Genomic DNA, 22,144 nt, shown 5'->3' on the forward strand with positions numbered 1-22,144 from the left:
ATGAAATAAAAGCACTGACAGCTACGAATTCACCCTGAGGACATAACTAACCACTGGTGATACAGTCATTTACAGAGAACATCATCATTTGGCCTTTATAATGCATTCTCTCCCTGCTGATATGACTGTAGATTAAATTTAAATGGCACACAAAAAAGCTAACATCATCTCCTCATGAGCTAACATTACCTCCTCACGAACTATTCCTAAGAACTGCTGAGAGCTAGCACCTTTTTTTTAAAGGGAAATATTAGAGAGAAAAAAAAAAGACAAATTCATCCAATTTAAAAGTACAAATTAGTAATTGCCCAAAGAGTATTCATCCACCATTGTCAAAGCTACTTTTTTAATTGATTGGATTTCTAATTTTAAGGTAAGCAGGAAAATATTTAATCACTTAAACATAATTTGGAGTATACAGCATACAGAACGGATCACCATAACAAAACATATTTGCTATGTTCATTTCTATAATTTTACAAAGTTTTTTTAAACTAAATCTTTTCTCTCAAAATTTTATTGCAGTTGTATATATAACTTGCTCTAGCAGATCAAGTAATCTGTGATTGATTAGGGAACAGAGAATAAGTGATATTTAGCACACATTAAGTAAAATGAATGAACTAGAAGGTACTTGTCCATCTCATTCTCATTACTTTCAAGATCTTAAAACTTCTATTAACAATTAAGGTCAGCTTTAGAATTTCTATAAATTTCTCTAAATTGTACCTTGAAGGTGCAGCTACAATAAGTAGCTGAATAAGTAAATAAATCTATTTCAAGGAGATAGGCATCTTATTGAAACTATATTAATATAAACAAGAAATCAAGCACTACATAACGCAAAGGACTTCACCAAGTCCAAGAAGCAGCTTCCTTCAACTATTATGATGTAAATATAATAATTCTTGGAATAAAATTCAAAAGCCAATTAAACATTTTTCTAAAAGAATAATCAAATTCTAATACTAGTGTTGTGCATTTCCTTAAAAATAAATACACTTTTTCATGTCTTCCAATGTTTGGTAGTTTGGCTTCCAGAAGTAACTGCAGTACATTGTACTATTCTTTACATTTTTTTCATGTTGTAAATGTTTCATAACAATTTTTTAGAGACATAACACATATAAGATATTATGTGTGAACCCACCACCCAGTGTAAGAAAAACAGTATTACCATTACCTTTGATGTCACCTGTCTTTCCCTATCCCATTCTCTTCTCAGTTCCCCCAGAGGTAATTATTATCCTGATTTTTGTGTTTATCACTTCCTTAATTTTCTTTATGGTTTTACCACCTATTTCTATGACCCTGAATACACTATTTATTTTGTAGGATTTTTAATCTTATATAAATGGAGCCATACTGTATATATTCTTCCAATGCTTGCTTTTATCATTCAGTATTATGTTCCTGATTTTAATCCATGTTTTTTCATGTTTCACTGTAATTTATCTTCACTATTGTAGTATATTTCACAATATATTTATATATATATCTATATATATATAGTTGATATATATCACAATATATTTATCAATTCTACTGTTGGCAGAAACATATGTTGCTTCTAGTTTTTTGCTGTTATATAAACCACTTCTCTCTTCAGGTTCTTGCACATATCCATTGGCACGTGTGTGTGAGGTCTGGCTTGTAGGGAATGCATGCCTTTCTCTTTAGGAAATAACCTCAAGCTATTTTCCAAATGGCTGTACCATTTAAGTTCCCACCCAGTTTATAACTATGCAACTTGTCCTACATCCTCACCAACACCTGAAATTGTTAGACTTTTCATTTTTGCCAGTCTTTTGGGTGTGAAATGGTAACCGCATCGTGGTTTCATTTACATTTCTCCACTTAAAAAGGAGGCTGAGTACCTTCTCATGTTTACTAGCCAGTCAGGTTTCCACTTCTGTAATGAGCCACTCAAGTTTTTGGCCCACTTTTCTACTGATTGTTTACTTTTTTCTCATTGATTGAAAGCATTTGCTATATATTTTGGATATCATTCCTTTGCCAATCATGTGTTTTAAATACTTTCTCCCTGTTGTATTTTTCATTTCATTTTCATTATGTTGTCTTTTGATAAGCAAAGGTTCTTAATTTTAATGTAACTGGCTTTTTTTCAATCTTCTTTTACAGTTTCTGCTTTTTATATCATACTTAAAAATCCTTCCCTACTCTAAGGTCATAAAGGTTTTTTCCTATACTATCTTATAACACTTTTATAGTTTTAATTTCACATTTAATCCACCTGGAATTGATTTTTGTGTATAGTTTGAAGTAGGGGGTCTACTTTTTTTTGCCCAAAACAATAACAAACTGTCCCAGTACCATTTATTGATTAAAAAGTCCTTTTCCCCATTGATATGCAAAGCTAGCTCTGGCCCAAATCAAATTCCCCCATACATAGGCCTGAATCTAAGGTTACTTTCAGTTCTAAAATTCTATTCAACTGAAGGCACTAAAACTTCTTGTGAAGATAAATCAACAATTAGTTTTAACTGCAAGAATTTTTTTTGAAGAAGAGAACACCAAATGGCAAGGGAATCCTGACTTGGGAAACATAACAAAAAAAAATACTGCATAGGGTTCAAAGAATCCGAGTTCTAATTCCCATTTGACAACTTGCTGACTATGCAGAATCAGACATTCTCTAGTTGTCAAAAATAATGGTACAAAGAAAAGGGTAAAAAATATTTACCTTTCTCCCATGTTTATAAGGTCACATTTACCAGCAAGTTCATAAAATTATACTAAATAATATTTAAAAGATAAATATAAACAACAGTATAATTTTAAATAAACTTTATCATCTCAATAAATGTCTATAACCTAATGAGGAATTTTTGCTCTAGCTTCTAATTTTCTATCTACCACAGTTTGGTGCTCAAATTTCTTGACTTCATATAGTTGTTTCATATGAGTACAATCTATTTAAAGACCAAGTAAAGGTGAAGACTGCTCTCTAAAGGTGTCTTGAACATTGCTGAACTCCCATGCAGAAATATGACCCACTTCATAATGGATAAAGTCTAACAAGAAGAGAGAATTTTCCATTAATAAAGTCGCCTTTAAGTATACTTATTTTATACTATTAGTACTCTTTTGAATAGTCACAGAAGTTCAAAATATATCTGAATACTTTTCATCTAAGTATACACACAAGTCCAGTTAAGCATCTTTAAGAAGCCAATTTGGAAAACAGTCTAGTTTTTAAAATATAAATGTCCTTGATTAACACTGAGAAAAAATATAAATAAGTTTTAAAATATTCATGCATTAGTAAAAATGATGGTTTCCTAATAGCCTATTTTTGACACATAAAAAATTTAATGCCATGTAAATTTTGTTATAGAAAGGGTTTCTTCTTAGCATTGAGTAAATAAGAGTCTACAAAGAATATCTAATATTTATTCAGTTGTTCACAATATAGTTGATTAACTTGCTCACAAATAAATGTGCTGAGTTCTTAAAATGGATCATTTCATTGTTTACTATTCTGCTACTATGAATTTTTCAGATGTTATTTGAAGCAAAAGCAAAGCTGCAAAAAACAACAGGAATTATAGATGTTAACCACTGTCTTTATAAGTGGAGTAAAGAGCACTATTGGTTTTTTATTTATTTTCTGTGACATCTGCATACATGGTTAGTAGGTCTGAATACTAATAATACAAACCTAGAAAAGTCTATAAACCTCCTGTAGAAGCTGATGTTCTCTGCTTTGGTATCAAAAATAACTAGAAATCTAATCATCAGGGACTATTTAAATGTTATACTTATCAAAAAATTAAGTACTCACTATAAGTCTTCATTTCATTAATAGGAATTATAGAGCAGTAAATCTAAACAATGTAGAAAGCAAGTATTAAGTCGTGGGTCTTTCACTTGAGACGCCAGAAGGCAGGATAAGAAATTAGAGATTCCTATATTCCTAATCTTAATGTGCTTCAGTAACAACAAAATCAAACTTCATTTTAGGTCATACCAGTTTATTGAAAGAGTGTTAGAAATAGGTACTAGAAAATAACATAATTTTGTAAAAATCCATTATATCCCCACTCCTGGAAATGCCTCATTTAGTTCTCACTGCAGCATTCATTCATGCATTCAACAAATATTAATTAAGTACCTACTATGTGCTGGGCATTATGCTGGATACTAGAGGTATCGAGATTAGTCAGTGTTCCTACACTCAAGGTGCTTATGAGCTAGTAAGTCTCATTTAAGAAGAATAAGACAGCTGGAGAGGATTCAGAGATGAATAACTGATGGCAAATAAAGGGACTCCTACAGGAGTGCTGACCACAGATATCAGCACTTTTTGAGACACTAAGACAATGCAGAATGAGATACAAAGCTTTTTAAAAAATATATATTCAAGGTTGAGATGGGATGAATTCAACATTGGGAAAAACAAAAATTTTCCCAATACTAGAATTAAAAGGATATTTCTCAAATTTGGGAACAGTTTAGCATCGGATAATAAAAGTACTATCTGTATAAAAGAAACAACTAGTGATATAACAGGCAGTTATATATATAAGATGAAAATATATACATGTTTAAAAATGTTATAAATTAATGAATTTTGTTCCATAATAATAATTTTACCACCACAGCATCTAGTCCAAAATAAATGGACCCTCATACACATATTTCATTCTTCTACACAAAAGATTCTGCAAATGAAAAGGAATAATTACATAGCATATTCTCAGAAGCTGCTGTCCCTACAAAACATCAGTGCCTAAACTGTAAAGCAAGCCATTAAAATTCTAGCCCTCAACAGGAACTGTCAAATTAAAATTATTTTTAAAACCCTAAAGTTGAAAAAGGCATAAATTTTAGAAACAATCAACTGTATACACAGAGCTATAGAAATCTGTTAAAATACGACCCTAACACTTAAGTGACTTTGGTCGCTACCCCACCCCCGAAATACCAACCATTATATAGTTATGGGCTTTCTTATAGGATCTTATTTGTGATATCCAATTATGAATGAAATCATAATGTATACATGAACTGGGAGTCATCTTTCATTAAAATTCTAACTACGTAAATGTAACACTGCCCTATGGGAAAATAGGTAGTTTCAACAGGTTAGCTCTTTCTCTCCTAATTATCTTCCGGGAATAAGAAGGATATATTCTGACATTAATTCCCTATTTCCTTAACCTTGAAAATAATCCCCTCTAATCAGGAGCTGGAAAAAGGTGAGACACAAAAAAAGTTAAAATAAATCATTAATAACATATTTACCGGTTTGATTCGAAGCTGACCATCCACTATCTCAAGAATGGCATGTCTTCTGGATACTCTCTTGTCTGTTATCTACAGGGGAAAACAATAAGAATTTCAAACACAGTTACCTCCCTAGAAAACAATGATTACAGCAACAACAACAAAAACCCCACAGCATTGTTTCTGACATTAGTAGGCTAGATACGAAATATATTATTCATTCAACATCTGTATAACGAAAAGACTGTCCTCATTGAACAGATAACGAAACAACTCAGAGATTAAGGGACCCTCCCAAGGTCATAGAAGAATAAATGGCAGAGCAGAGAATCAAGCTTGGAATCTAAAGATTCCAAAACCTTTCATGATGGTTTCCATTCAAGACAGAGGACAGTGGGGATTCTTATCAACAGAAACCATAAAATGAGAAAAAAAAATCTATATAATATAGACTTACTAGGCAACATTTCAAATACAGGAAATATATAATATGTCATAATGACACAAGCTTTTAAAAAGCAGCAGTCTAGCAAATGTAAAAGGTGTGACTACAAGCTCTGGGGTCAGGCAGACCTGTATTTGAGCTCTGGGGCCATCGGAAGTCGTTAAGAGAACAGGAAGGCGGGAGGGGGAGTAGTGAAAACCAGATATTTACAGTGGAGAAGAGATTATCAACTATTTTTTATTAATATATATTTGCTTCCTGTTTTGAGCCAACAGTGTTCTAATTATGCTCACAATCATTTCTGCATACCAAAGTTTAAAAATTGTTTGTACTTTAAACGCTGAAATTGCAGATCAAGCCTTCCCTGCATGGCTATAAACACAACAGTTAAGATGACCTTTGTAATTTGTGGCTGATATATAACGAAAACATTCTAAGCAGTAACTTTAGTTAATACCATAATTATTTGACCAATCTGTCGGTTACCTTATATCAACTCTGATATTATCCACATCAGGACCAAAATTATCAGTAAAAGCAGACTACAGCAATGCCTAAATTCAATTAAACCCATTAGTTCTGCAAAAATGTGAAACTGCCAGGAATCAGTATAACCAGAGAGCAGTTCTTCAGGCTGTGACTATATAAAAATAGTAACATCAGGCATCACAGCAGAATGAATTCCACATACACGAATTTTCCACACAGCTACAGTTAATTTTTAGAACATTTTTAAAAATAAAGTATCTTAAAGGTAGCCTATTTAAAATATATCCACTGTTAGCCACAATGGCTATTTCAAATAAGTAAATATAAACTAATAATCTATTCTATCAGAAAAGAGAGGAAAGAAATTTGGAGGTTCCTATATTCTTTCCCATAACGTGCCTTAGTGGGCCAAAAATAACCACAGTCATCTGATAACCCACTTTACCACTTGCATAGATTTTATCATCTGCATAGAACTTTCACTTAAATGTTGAGATTCACCGTCATACCGTCATAGCTATTACTGACATTCTACATATTTGGAAATTGAAAGTCCAGAGAATTTAAGTAGCTTGTGTAGGTCACTCTTCCAGTAGGTAGTGCTCAAATCCATACTCATTAATAAAAACAATTATGTGAGAAAAATAAGTCATATATGATTCTACATCTACATGTAATCATTCAGAAGTAGTTTCAAGAAATGGAAATTATTCTGTGGCAGGGAGTAAGAACTTTCTATTTCTAACTTGGGCAGTCAAATCTCATTATTATCTTCAATAAAACAAATCGATTTTCTAACCAACAGACTAACAAACTATCAAAAATAAAACCACAATATACAATGATGGTTCCTGTAATAGTCCAGCTTCGGTTTCTTTCTTTTTCAAACCATATTTTTACAGGTTTTGCAATAATGGACTTTTCCTATCTCAGTGTGTTTTTGAAGTAGACTTCACTGACGCTAGCAAGAAAAAGATATCTTAAATAATATAAAAGTATAATGTGACCTCTAGTGGACATATGATTCCACAACAGTGTAATTTCACTGCAAACTGTGCGTTTCTATAGAACATCAAAAGAGGTGTTTTAAAGAGTCTTTGAAATTAACATCATTCAGGCATTTAGCTATAATTGTCCCTTTTAAACGATACCTCTAAATAATGAGTAAGCTACAAAATAATAATTTATGCTTTCTCCATGCGAAGCTTAAAGATTTAACAAATTATCATTAAAGTTTGTTTTAATTTCAGGATAGGGTGGGAGGGGTGGGGGTGGGTGGGAGGTAGGTCACAAATAGATTATCCTAAAGACGTGATGACCTGCTTTATTTAGCATCGATCGCTGCTCCTTGTGCAGAGTAAATATCCATACATTCTTATTAATATATTAACTGTGATAGCAGTTATTTATCAAGACCAAGGCACTGTTCTACATTTATCATGTATTATCTTTTTTAATCTTCACAAAACCTGTGGAAAAGATACTATTATCTTCATTTTATGGGTGAGAAGTAGAAATGCAGAGAGGTTAAGCAACGACTTAAAGTTACACAGCCAGTAAGCGGCAGGACCAGGGTTGGAACCCAAGGAATCTGATTCTAGAGACACCTTTTGCTCTTAACACTGTACTGCCTCCCTCATTATCATTACGCAAAACATCATTTTTTAAAATTATTTACCATCGGCTTAACTGTCTAAACGAGAACTACTAAAGAACTGGAAATAGACAGAATGGTTATTTAACAAACAAGACTTTCTGAGAAAGAGGCCGTCAGGCTTTCATTAGGTCCTGTTTATTCTAACGTCATACCCAAGTCTAAGAAGACGTGTTATCTGAATTCCCAATTCTCTATTCACAGCAGATAATAAAGTAGGTAGGGTTTAGTAGGCAGCATATTGACAATGGAGAAAAAATGACTGATGATCTGCAAGTGGAAAGACAAAGACCTATAGAAAAGCAAAGAAACCCAAGGACTCACAAAGAGTACACTGCAGAGGCTATTGAGAGTAGGGACAAATGGCATAACATATTTCAAAAGGTACTAAAGGCTTACCCGAGTTTACTTATTGATTACCAAGAGTCACCAGGTTTAAACGAAAACTTCATTTGAAAGCCAGATATTTCACATCTTCGAAAGCCATTAAAAAAGTTAAAATCGAGGAATTCCAGTTTCCTGTCGAATAACTGTAGCCACCTAAGCTCTAATCACACCACACATCCTCCAAAAAATCAGAGATCAACAAATGGAGCAAATAAAACCACCTATATCCCACATCGGCACTACTAGGAGACAGTTTACCACCAACTTTAATTTACATGTAACAGGGGACAGAAACACCAAATGCAGAAGATCGAGCTTCAGCACCTCTGCTGGGACAGAAAGTCAGGTGGCAACCGGGAGGACAAGAGAAGAGCGGGAGTGAGAACCCAGGGTGGGGCGCAGGCAACACCACTCCCAGAAAAGAAGTCACGCCGTGAGAGGGCAATGCTGAAAACGCCCCTCACATCCACCAGTTCAGGGGTCCAGCAACATCGGGAACACCTGGGCACCAATATGAATAATGATAATAATGGAATGTAACACACTGAATACAAAAATAATCCATGAGCTCATCCGGAACTCAAGAAAGGGGCTGGGGCTAGAGCTGGGAGGAAACGCCTTTCTTTATAAAAGAATGCCAGCTCATGTAGAAGAAATCATCAAAACAGATAATCACTATTTTTTAACTACCAATGTAATAACTGACTCAGTAAAGGATCAATGGATGTTAACTTTCAGGTGAAAGCTTGATAGGAAACAGAATATTCGTGAAGTCTCAAAGCATCACTCCCTGGATTCCTCACAAAGGGAGCAGTGCCTTCACTGGAGAAGTCTGCGAGACACCATCTTCCCCAAGTGAGCACACTTACGACATCACCAACGACAGGACAGACTGATGGGTAGGCCTCCTGACATGACGCTCTGAGTTCACATCACCTATGGACTATTCTTGCCCAAAATGTCTAAGCTAAAGCTAATTTTGTGGAAGCAATCAGACAAATCAAAATTGTGGGCATTCTATGAAACAACTGGCCTGGACTCCTAAAAACATTAATGCCATGAAGGACAGAAAAGTTTTAGATTAAAACTTTTAATCGAAAAGTTTTAGATTAAACTGGATCCTAATTTTTAAAAAAAAAAAAATGTTAAAAGGGACATTACTGGAAAAGTTTAGTAAAACGGAATACAGAATATTAAAATTCATTGCACAAATACAAATTTCTCAAGTGTGATAACAGTATATGTATATATTTTTTATTTATGTAGAAATGTCCTTGATCTTAGGTGATATATGTTGACACATTTAGGGATGAAGTGCCATAATAATGTACTTTCAAATGGGTTCAGGAGAAAGAGAGAGAGAAAAAAAAATACACATATATATGTATGCATCTATGTATGAGAGAGACAGAGAGAGAGTAAATGCGGCAAAATGTTAACCATTAATTAACCTAGGATAAGGATATATAAGTATTCATAGTACTATTCAACTTTTCTATAGGTCTGAAATCTTTCAAAATGAAAAGTTGAGGGAGAAATAGTTAAAATTTCAAAAATGATCATACTTAAAAGGATTATCATCAAGTTATCTAAAAAATGTAGCGTACATGATTACTAAATAATAAATTGGTAAATGATAAATGAAGTGTAATTCTATTTAAACTTGTTTCTGTAAAATTAATAAGCCTCTTTCTATTTAGTTATATGTAATTTTTTAAAAATCTTTTAATTTCTTAAGTACGACAAACTGGTAGCCAATAGGCCACAAATCACTCACATACTGTTTTTTTTTTTAATTTTTACTTTGAAGAGTATATGTGCGCTCCATCTCACCATAGTCCCCAGTACTCCCTATAATCTTCCACTCAGCCCACTTCTCTCTTTATTGCATACCTAGCCCCTACAGGCATTTGAATTTGCAACTCTTGACTTAAACCACGGCTATACTTTTTAGATGCTAATTCTTCACATGCGACACCATGTACTCGATGCTATTAGTTGCTTAATCAGTATCTATTCATTTCTTCTTCCATACTAATATTACTTCAGTTTTGTTTACAGTAACAATGTACTCAGTTAAAAATATCCAAATGCTCAGAATTCCTTGTAGCTATGGATGGCCAATTGACACAGTTCTAGCAAAGGATATAAGACAGAGTGTGTATTAACCACATTCTCTAGTTTCTGTATTGGATGCTTTGATATCTGCGGCCTTGCTGACTAGGGAAGGACTACCCTACCCAGAGTTACAGGATTCTTAGAGAGTAAATGACTGACCTGCAAGTGCACTTTTCATATGCAAACTAACCAATCCGAGGCCGGTACCAACAATCATGGCTTGGGCTTTCCCTGGCTCTTACGCTGCCCTTATTACCCCAGGGCTGGGCATCAGACTACTAGCGGCAGCCCCCACAGCCCAGAGCCCCACAGAATTATTCAAACTAGACCATCCTGAACCTGCTTACCCTGCCTTGCCCATTCATTCCCAAGAAAACCACAGTAAAGGTTTTCCTGTAGTTCGCCTAGCTCTCTGCCTTGTGCCTTCAACCGACCTCATGCGGCCCTGCGTGGCATGCTGTGCCCTTCTTTCTCTTGGGAACTGTAATAAATTATCTTCTCAATGGCGATCATCTGATCTGTTGGCCTCACCATACCTGAACATGACAGCAAAATCTACATTTTAAAACAGAGTGGAGCTTCTGGAAAGATTACTGTCTTCCTGATGACAAGGAACAGGCTCAACTGGCATGCACCCTTTGCCCTCTGCCTTTCTCCTTTCTTCCTGCTTAAATGTGACCCCTCAAGATGCAGCTGCCATCTTATGACTACAGGCATGAAAGCTACTTGCAAAGGATGACCAAGGAGGAACACAGAAAAGCCCGTTCCTTGAGTAGCTGCACCAGCCCTGGACTGACTGCCCCTGAGATTCTCTGTTACAGGAGAAAAATCAATTTGATTCAGCTGCTGTTTGTCAGATTTCTGTTACTTGCAGCCAAAGCAGTTATAATTAATACATATTACTCTAACAACTGTTATATTGACACTGGATATCTAATAAGAAATTCGTTTATGCTCAGCCAGTCAGAGAAGGACTATTAGAAAACAGAAAAGCTAACTAAATTGAACATTTAAGTACAAGAACGTTGTTGACTATTAAAAGAACTGCAGAGCATACAGCAGGAGCTTAGAAAAGAAACCATGAATAATAACACGCATGCTGAAGGACAACACTGAAAACACTCCTACCCTCCGTTAGCCACAGCTAAAATGACAGCAATTTTTCTTCAGATACCATAGAAAAAAATCCTTTTTACTTGAATTCTTCATATTGTTTCTTAAATGGGGACAAGGCTCTCTGTTTTTACGTCACTTTTGTATTGATACAGTGTGGAGCCCTTATCTTTTTCTGGTTTCGAATTGAATGTTTCACGTACGTATAAGACCTTTCTCCATTTTTAAGACATGAAGTTTGTGCTAGAAGAAAAGATAAAGACATGAAAACATAACTGTTTGTGATCTGTTTGTCAAATATTTATTTGGGGCATTTATTGAAGTCAAACAAAATGAAGATTTTCTTATGCTACCAGTAGAAATGCTTAGATGTTTTGAATCAAGGTCTCTGACTTATTTATCATTTCCAAAATTCTAAAAATAAAAAAAACACTCGAATAATGTAAAAGCAGAAAAGCTACCCGATCCTGAAATAGACCCAATAGAATGGCACCTTTCATTTCGTTTTTGTCTATATATAATATTTACTGAAAAACCAACACTAGTCAATTTTTCTTGAAATGTTTTCCTAGAGAAATTTCTGAATATCATAGTCAGGTATAATATAGCTCATGAACTCAATGTTCCCATTTAGTCCGGTTCCTATGAACCTAAAAACAAAGAAGAAGAGATTTGTTTATTTTTTTCAGTACAAACTACATAATACACCAAGGGCTAACATAATAAAAATCTTCTTGTACAATACTTTATAGTTTATGGTGCTTTCACACAAGATTATCTAGTTTGCTCTATCAACAACAGAAAAATAAAAAATAGATAAGTTCAAACTTTCATGGTAGAGAAAAACAAAAAATCATCTGGTATGGGATTTGAGCCTATATTATGAGAAAATATATAAACCTAATGAAGCATGGGATCTATTTTAGGCATAATTTGCATAAAATTCTTTCCTCAAACTTTGTGTGTAAGTGGCATATAAATAAAATCTAAAATTAAGAGCCAAATTGAATAGACTAGTTACTGTAAACCAGTCAACAAACCATAAAATTTTCTTATCTAGAGTGCTTCCCAGTTGTATCAGGTCCAGCATACCCTCCAGAGCTCGGTCATCAACACTGAGACTCTGCCATACATAACATTAAATGATAAGTCCATCTCATTCCTCAATAGAGGAAAAGTTAGTTGATACAAGATATTTGATATTATTGCACTTGGAATGTACCAAAGTCCAATTTCTGATATGAAGAAAGGACAAGTTTGCGGAAATGAACTTGATTTTGGCCAGAGGGTATCTAGGCAGACTCCAGTGTACCAATAAGCTCTCTTTAAAAGGTTATTAATATACCGGATGTGAAGTGATCTTTGCAACTTGTGAATATACTTTTCCATAAGAATAACGGCATAAATAGTAGTCAGGTTATTATGCTATCTCACAAACACCTATTCAATCCACAATACTGATGAAACACGGATCATTTAGATTTTAAAAAGTAAAATCCAATACTTTCTGAGCACCTAATTCAAGGTTGCTGAATTGTTAACCAATGTGATGGAATTGTGCTGACTTTGATGCCACTGAAATTTCAACTCACCCAACCTGTTTGGCTTGCAATACTGCTTGCATTGTGAATGCCCTACAAATGTGAGAACATCATCCTCATCGTTATTATGTTATGACAGAGGAAACACAGTAAGTAAAACATAAGCAGAGCTTAGGAAGAGAAAACTGAGTTTAAATCCCCAGTTGAGACTTTGGTAAATTAAAGTTTCTGAATACTTACATTTCTTAACGACCTAATCTGTGCCAAGCATTCCACTTAGTGTGTCTAAAAGTGGTTTTCAACTCTGCTTTTGCAAAAGAATCATATTCAGAGCCTTTAAAAATACAGATACCCAGATATTTCCTACGAAATCAAATTACCAGAAAAAGAAGCTTGGACAGAGGTATGGAGATATGTGAGATATCGGAGAAGGTGATATGTTCAGGTTGAGTAGTACACGGGAGACGACAACATGGTGATACTGATTTACAAATAAATAAATATACATACGAAAAGTAATTCACTACACGCCTATTAGAATGGCCAAAATCCAAAACACTGACAACACTAAATGCCAGTGAGAATGTGGAACAACAGGAACTCTCATTCATTGATGGTGGGAATACAAAAAGGTACAGCCACCTTGGAAGACAGTTGGTAGTTTCTTACAAAACTAAACACACTCTTATCAGACAATCCAGCAATTGCACTCCTTGGTATTTACCCAAATGAACTGAAGATATGTCCACACAAAAATGTGCACATGAATGTTTATAACAGCTTTATTCATAATTGCCAAAACTTGGAAGCAACCAAGATATCCTTCAATAGGTAAATGGATAAACTGTGGGACATCCAGACAACGGAATATTACTCATCACTAAAAAGCCTTGAAAAGACATGGAGGAACCTTAAATACATATTACTAAGTGAAAGAAGCCAATCTGAAAAGGCTACATATACATACTGTATGATTTCAATTATATGATATTCTGGAAAAGGTAAAACTGTGGAGACAGCAAATAGTTCAATAGTTGCCAGGGGTTGGGAAGGCAAGGAAGGATGAACAGAGCACAGAGGACTTTTAGGGCAGTCCAACTACTCTGTGCGATACTACAACGGTGGATACATGTCACTACATATTTGTCAAAACCCACAGAACGTACACCAAGAGTGAACCCTAGTGTAAACTACGGACTTCGGGCGCTAATGACACGTCAACATAGGTTCACTGAATATAGCACTGTGGTATGGGGTATTGATAGCGGGGGAGGTTGTGCGTGTGTGGGGGCAGGGGTATACAGGAACTCTCTGTACTTTCCACTCAATTCTGCCGTGAACCTAAAACTGCTCAATAAAATAAAGCCTATTTAAAAAAAAGAAAACTAGTACATACTGTAAAAGCTAAACGGGATCATGGATGTAATGTGATTATCCCCCAAGTCTAGTCAGCACTTATCTAATTATCCAATACGCCAGGTGCTTTCGAACCTTAGAGCCTTAAATCGTACATTCACTTAGCCTGAAGGCCCCTTCCCTCCCAACTTCCCACTCTCCACCTACCAAAATTCTGTTCTAACACTTCAAAATCTTCTCAATATGTCACAGAGTTCATGAAGGCTTCTCTGACCCCTCATCTCAACCGTGGGTTCCTTCCTATACCTCTCTGCATCATGTAACATCCTTCTGTTGGCTCACGGTATTGAAACAAAACTTTTAATTAAATGCGACCTTTTAAAAATTAGAGGTTATATCTAAAAATCCACATTTCTTACTGCTCTTGGAAAAAACGATATGACACCGTTGCCAGGCGGGAATGGGGGTGAGTAGCAGGGACTGCACTACAGATCCCTCTCCTCAAGGCCTCCCCCATGCCGAGGCAGTTGTCGTCTATAACACTGCTGTCATTTATCACTATCCCTGTGTTGTGCGTACACCCCACCACTTCACTCATTCAAGGTGCCAGCCTGGCTCCACTCCCCATTCGAGGTTGTAACCCCCGTTTAGTTACTCGCTTCTGTGTCTCTCACACCTACTAAACTGTAAGTTTCTCGAGACCAAGGACTTATTTCTCTTTCATCCCTCCCATCTGATTATAGTATATATTTATCAACTATTTTCTGAATGTACTAAATTATTGGTCAACGAAATAGGAAACATGGTAACACAATCCATCGTGAATGTTGCTCCTTAAGTTTTTTCAGTTGGTAGCACTGCTTCTTTACTATGTTTAAATTCACTTCAAAACTCTAAGACATCCTTTTTACACCTAAGTTATAAGTAGGTTTTTTTTGAGAGTTGGAAGTGAGAGGCTGAGAGGCAGAAAAGGAAGAGATCATGCGTTGACGGCCTACTATGTGCCAGGCATTGTACTAGGCTCAGTAATTAAGTGAGGAAGGGGCAAAACCCAGCAGCTGGAAGTGTATGCCACATCCCTAGGGACAAACCTTGTTGCACCAGGTAAGACTAGCATTCCAGGACAGCCAGTGGGATTCTGCAACAAGCAGGAACAGTACAAAGTTGCCAGGCTAGGGAGCGGTTACTTGTGTAAACTTTGTGGAACACGTACAGCATTCTTAGAAGTGGTGAACTGATGCCATGTGAAGAGTCTACACTGGAGTCCATGACTATTGCCACCCCCAACGGGGGACTCTTCTCTTTTTAATTAAAGCAGTTGATTCAACTACAGCTGCCTATAGGAAGTATCACTAGATACCTGGCGCTGTTCTATTTCCTTGCAAGAAAATAGATCATAAAGAAATGTGTCCTATAATCCCTGCTATCAAAACAAAATAAGGAAAATCTGAAATCAGAAACAGCAGTCTTCATTTAAGAGTGTAATCAGCTTTAAGTACAGAAAAACCATAAAGCTAATAATTTGGCTTAAAGGTACTCTGTTGCCTGAGATGCTGTACATACTGTAAAATTTTCTTTTTAATTAAATTTTTTTATTTAAGATAGTTGTAGATTCACATGTAGTTAAAAGATATAACATAGAAAGATCTCTTGTGCCTTTTACTCAGTTTCCCCCAGCAGTAACATCTTGCAAAACTATAATACAGTATCACAACCAAATACTGATATTGATACAGTCGAGATACAAAACATTTCCATCACCACAAAAATCCCCAATGTTGCTGTTTTATAGCTATATCCAATTCCCTCCCTGCTCCTCTCCTCCTTTTTTTTTTTGAGAAAGATTGGCCCTGAGCTAACATCGGTTGCCAATCTTCCTCTTTTTTCTTTTCTCCCCAAAGCCCCAGTACATAGTTATATTATATGTGGGACGCCGCCTCAGCATGGCTTGATGAGCGGTGAGTAGGTCCGCACCCAGAGGACAGAACTGGTGAACCCCGGGCTGCCAAGTGGAACACGCAAACCTAACAGCTACACCACTGGGTTGGCCCCTCTCCTCCCTTTTTTAAAACCTGGAAACACTGATCTGTTCTTCAGTTTTATAATTTTGTCACTTCAATGATGTTATATAAATGAAGTCATACAATATGTAACGTTCAAGACTGACTGTTTTCACCCTGGATAATCCCCTGGAGACTCCTCCTGCTGTAGAACCTTTTATTTATTGGTGCAGATCATGAAACAGAATTACAACCTAGTAAAGTAAATAAAGACCTTGGGTTTGCTGACGAAGCACACTAAAGCAAAGGGCACAAGAAAAGTAAACTTCCCTGTGCACTGTTATCTACGAGTGTTCCTGCCACTGTAAAGACATAAAGACATTCTCACTGTCAAATTGTTTTACCACCAAGACTGTTTTACACACTGGAATTACAAACGTTTATGCTTGTGTGGCCAATGAACTTTTGTGAAACTTATCTCCAAAAAACATGGCTAGTTAAGTGAGAGACTTCAAAAACCATCCTTATTATTATTAATCATTTCAGATGGATACAAATTTACCATGAACTTCCTGAGTTTTCCCACTTAGAACTAAGTCTTTGCTGTCTCACATTAAAAAAAAAGAATCTCACTGGAATAGCTATTGTTTGAAACAACAGCCCTCGTGTTGAGTTTTACCCACTGCAGAAAAGAAACACATCTGTCTGTCAGCTCCAAAATCTTAAAAACTGTAAGGTGATTTGTTTGTTCTTTAAGTTTTTCCTTCAATGCATTTAGGATGTTGTTCATAACCACTTCTAATATCTGCCAAACCTGGCAAGAGAATCTCATCACTGAACGATTATTTGGAAAGGAAAAGTAAAATCCTGACCAGATAATTAACTTTCTACTCCTTACCATTTTTTTTTTTTTTTTTTTTTTTTTTTTTTTTTTTTTTTTGTGAGGAGATCAGCCCTGAGCTAACATCCGCCAATCCTCCTCTTTTTTTGCTGAGGAAGACGGCCCTGGGCTAACATCGGTGCCCATCTTCCTCCACTTTATATGGGACGCCGCCACAGCATGGCTTACCAAGCAGTACTTCGGTGCGCGCCCAGGATCCGAACCAGCGAACCCCGGGCCGCCGCAGCGGAGCGCGCGCACTTAACCGCTTGCGCCACCGGGCCGGCCCCTACTCCTTACCATTTTTAAAAACAGAAACCAAATAGGTCATCTCACATTAGCAAGCCTATAACAGAAAGATGAAGCTACAAATAATGAAACGGACTGCAACACGTTGCCACGTTTGTAAAATAGAGGCCCAAAATCCATCTGTCTTTAAGCCAGATCCACAGTGTTCTGTGTTGGTGATACAATTTATTAAGCAAATCAAAACTCATCAGTCACCACACATAACATTTCCAGATGAAGCACATACTGTGTTAAGTTTCTAACTTAGATATAGATAGAGAGACAGAGAGAGAGATACAGAAAGAGAAAGAGAGAGAGAGAGAAAAGAGAAAAAGAAAACCTCCCAGGCAGTCCCTTCAAATGTCTGTATAGGTTAATAAACTATGGAGAAAAGTAATAGAATGCTATTTAAACATTTAAGTAATTACTTGTCCAGTAAAAAACATAACAGCAGGTGAACTTCAACTTTCTCAATAACCTTACTGCATATACATATATGTACACACACACACACACACACACACACACACACACACACCCCTTTAGGACTGACTTTCCCATCACAACCTTGAACTACCACTCCTTTTCCTGCTTTGAGAAGGGTCCTAACGCTAATATCAACGGTTCTATTTAGACACTAGAGGTTAACCAGGATAATATTCCACATTCCTTACTCCCTGGTATTAGCTCAGTTACACAGGTTTGTCTCCACAGTTCAAGAGAAAACTCCTAGAGGGCAGGGACCCAGATCTCACTCATCTTTGTATGTTCCACAGTGCTAGGGCCTGCAAAACGTGCTGCACAAAGTGGGCACTAAACAAGATATGCTGAATGTTAAGAAAACAATACATATGTATTTAGGGAGAGATCTACAAAACTCCTGAATGCAAGAGGCAAATTTTCTAACTCCCAAATATCCCAAAGAAGGTGGAGAATATAGAGCTTAGAGGTACTGTGTGTCCAAAACCTTATGTGTGCCCTTTAAATAACCAATCTACGCCTCAATTTTCTCATCTGGACAATGAGGATAATAACAGCACCTAACTCATAGGGCTTTGAAAGAATTAAAGAAGTTGGTATATGTAAAGTCCTTAAATCAATGCTTGGAACACTACACACTACATAACGGTTAGCTACTTATATTACCAAAAAAGACTACTACAATAAAAGTAAGGACCACACAGTCACACAAAAAGGGCCAAAAGCTTAAAAGAAATTATTCTAGAAAAGATAAGATCACCTTCAACAAAATATTAGCAAATCAAATACAACAGTACATTAAAAGGATCATACACCATGATCAAGTGGGATTTATTCCATAGATTCAAGGATGGTTCAACATCAGCCAATCAATCAATGTGATATATACCACATTAACAAAATGAAGAATAAAAATCACATGATCATCACAATAGATGCAGAGAATGCAATCAACAAGACTCAGCAACCATTTATGATAAAAACTCTGAATAAAATGGATATAGAAGGAAAGTTCTCAAGACAATAAAGGCCACATATGACAAACCCACAGCCAACATCTTACTCTATGATAAAAAACTGAAAGCAATACCTCTGAGAACAGGAAGCAGACAAGGATGCTCACTTTCACCACTCTTACTCAACACAGTATTGGAAGTCTTAGCCAGAGCAATTAGGCAAGAAAAAGAAATGAAAGGGATCCAAATGGAAAGGAAGAAGTAAAACTGTCACTATTTGCAGATGACATAATTTTATATATTAAAAAAACCTAAAGAATCCACCAAAAAACTATTAGAAATAATAAACGAATACAGTAAAGTTCCACGGTACAAAAATCAACATACAAAACTGAGTTGCATTTCTATACACTAACAATGAAACAGCAGAAACAGAAATCAAGACTACAGTCCCAATTACAATCGCAACAAAAAGAATAAATATCCAGGAATAAATTTAACCAAGGAGGTGAAAAACCTGTACACTGAAAACTATAAAACATTGTAGAAGGAAATTGAAGGAGACACAAAGAAACGGAAAGATATTCCATGCTCTTGGATTGGAAGACTTAACATAGTTAAAATTAAAATGTCCATACCACCTAAAGCAATCTACAGAGTCAATGCAATCCCTATCAAAGTCCCAACAACATTTTTCATGGAAATAGAACAAAGAATCCTAAAATTTATATGGAACAACAAAAGACCCCAAATAGCCAAAGCACTCTTGAGAAAAAAGAACAAAGCTGGAGGCATCACACTCCCTGATTTCAAATATACTACAAAGCTACAGTAATCAAAACAATGTGGTACTGGCACAAAAACAGACACACAGATTAATGGAACAGAAATGAGAGCATAGAAATAAACCCACACATTTACGGACAGCTAATATTCAACAAGGAGCCAAGAGCATACAATGGAGAAAACAAAGTCTCTTCAATAAATGGTGCTGGGAAAACTGCACAGCCACATGCAAAAGAATGAAAGTAGACCATTATCTTACACCATACACAAAAATTAACTCAAAATAGATTAATGGGGCCGGCCCTGTGGCTTAGCGGTTAAGTGCGTGCGCTCTGATACTGGTGGCCCAGGTTCAGATCCCAGGCGTGCACCGACACACCTCTTCTCCGGCCATGCTGAGGCCGCGTCCCACATACAGCAACTAGAAGGATGTGTAACTATGACATACAACTATCTACTGGGGCTTTGGGGGGAAAAAAAAGGAGGAGGATTGACAATAGATGTTAGCTCAGAGCCGGTCTTCCTCAGCAAAAAGAGGAGGATTGCCATGGATGTTAGCTCAGGGCTGATCTTCCTCACAAAAAAAAATAAAAAAAAAATAGATTAATGACTTAAACGTAAGACCTGAAACCACAAAACTCCTAGAAGAAAACATACACAGTACCCTCTGATATCAGTCTTAGCAGTATCTTTTTGAATATGTCTCCTAAGGCCAAGAAAACAAAAGAAAAAATAAACAAACAAGATTACATCAAACTAAAAAGCTTCTGTACAGGAAAGGAAACCATAAACAAAATGAAAAGACAGCCTACCAACTGGGAGAAAATATTTGCAAGTCATATTTCCAATAAGGGGTTAATATCTAAAATACTTAAAGAACTCATACAATTCAACAACAAAAAGAAACTAGATTAAAAAACGGACAGAGGATCTGAACAGACATCTTCCCAAAGAAGATATACAGATGGCCAAAAGGCACATGAAAAGATATTCAACATTGCTAATTATTAGGGAAATGCAAATCAAACCACAATGAGATATCACCTCACGCTGGTCAGGACAGCTGTTATTAAAAAGACAAGAAATAAGAAGTGTTGGAGAGGATGTGGAGAAAAGGGAACCTCACACGCTGCTGGTGGGAATATAAACTGTTGCAGACACTACGGAAAACAGTACGGAGACTTCAAAAAATTAAAAATAAAACTACCATATGATCCAGCTATTCCACTTCTGGATATTTATCCAAAGAAGACAAAAACACTAATTTGAAAAGATATATATGCACCCCTATGTTCATTGCAGCATTATTCACAATAGCCAAGACTTGCAAGCAACCTAAGTGCCTATCCATGGATGAATGGATGTGGTATACACACAATAGAATACTACTCAGCCAGTAAAAAAAGGATAAAATCTTGCTATTTGCAACATGGACGGACCTTGAGGGTATTATGCTAAGCAAAATAAGTCAGATGAGAAAGCCAAATACCATGATTTCACTCTTATGTGAAGACATAGAGAAGGAGAACACATTGGTGGTTACCAGAGCAGAAGGGTGAAAAGTGTAAATTGCACATACAAAAAAAGTAAGATCAGAGGTTGGCAAACTTTTTCTGTAAAGGGCCAGATACTACTCCAGATACTGTGGCTTGTCAGGCCAAGAGGCACTATCCTCAATCCCTGGAGCAATTATTCTCTCTGAAAAGCTAAGAGGTTTTTTATTTGCTTATATTTTAAAATTTGAGAACCATTCTTAGTTCTGGAAAAGCAGGCTGGATTTGGACCCAAGGTCATAGTTTGTGGGCTCCTGGATAAGGTTATAATGATAACATAAGTCAGTGCTTTTTAAAGGCAACATAAGGAAACGTTTGTGAGTTGATTCAAGTTGACTGAAAAACGTGCTGGCCCCAAACTTCTAATACCCAAACAGGCAGAGCTGGCGTGGTGAGGAATCGGGCCAGGGCGGGGAGGGGGGCGTTGGGAGCCTGCAAGGACCTCCCTCGGCTGTCCGGGTCCGGCCCAGCCCCGGGCCACACTTACTCCCAGCAGCGGCCCGCGGCCGATCACCGTCTCCCCTGGCGCCAGGGCCACCCGGGGGCCGCCGTCCTGCGGCTGCAGCTCGAAGCCCCCAGACATGGCGGCGAGGATCAGGCCCCTTCACAAGGAGATGGACCCCGCGACCGTTTCCGCCTTCCATGGACAGGCGCGGGACCTACGCCGGCCCCCGGAAAAACACAGGGGGAGGGGGAGCAAAGACTCGGCTCAGCCGTGTCCAGTCCCCGCGCAGCAGGGGCCCCAGAGAGGTGTCCCAGCCCCGCCTTTCCATTCCGACAAGCTACGCACTCAGCGATTCCCCCATCCGGCGGGCTCAAAATTATCGTTTGAAAGCCCCGGTTTAATC

General features: G+C 36.8%; 1 protein-coding gene across 2 annotated transcripts in view; it reads right to left on the reverse strand.

The window, feature by feature from the left end:
- Nucleotides 1-22,089, reverse strand: part of APLF (aprataxin and PNKP like factor) — a 90,108-nt gene extending 68,019 nt beyond the window's left edge. For both annotated transcript variants that reach the window (XM_058551054.1, XM_058551055.1), the window contains exons 1-2: nucleotides 21,784-22,089; nucleotides 5,269-5,340 (exon numbers count right to left, since the gene is read on the reverse strand). In XM_058551054.1, coding sequence (XP_058407037.1) covers nucleotides 5,269-5,340; nucleotides 21,784-21,879 — 168 coding nt within the window. In that variant the 5' untranslated portion in view covers nucleotides 21,880-22,089. The remainder of the gene's footprint in view (nucleotides 1-5,268; nucleotides 5,341-21,783) is intronic.
- Between the last annotated feature and the right edge of the window lie 55 nt (nucleotides 22,090-22,144).

This window comes from Diceros bicornis, chromosome 12 (assembly GCF_020826845.1).
Source record: "Diceros bicornis minor isolate mBicDic1 chromosome 12, mDicBic1.mat.cur, whole genome shotgun sequence".
NCBI classification, from domain to species: domain Eukaryota; kingdom Metazoa; phylum Chordata; class Mammalia; order Perissodactyla; family Rhinocerotidae; genus Diceros; species Diceros bicornis.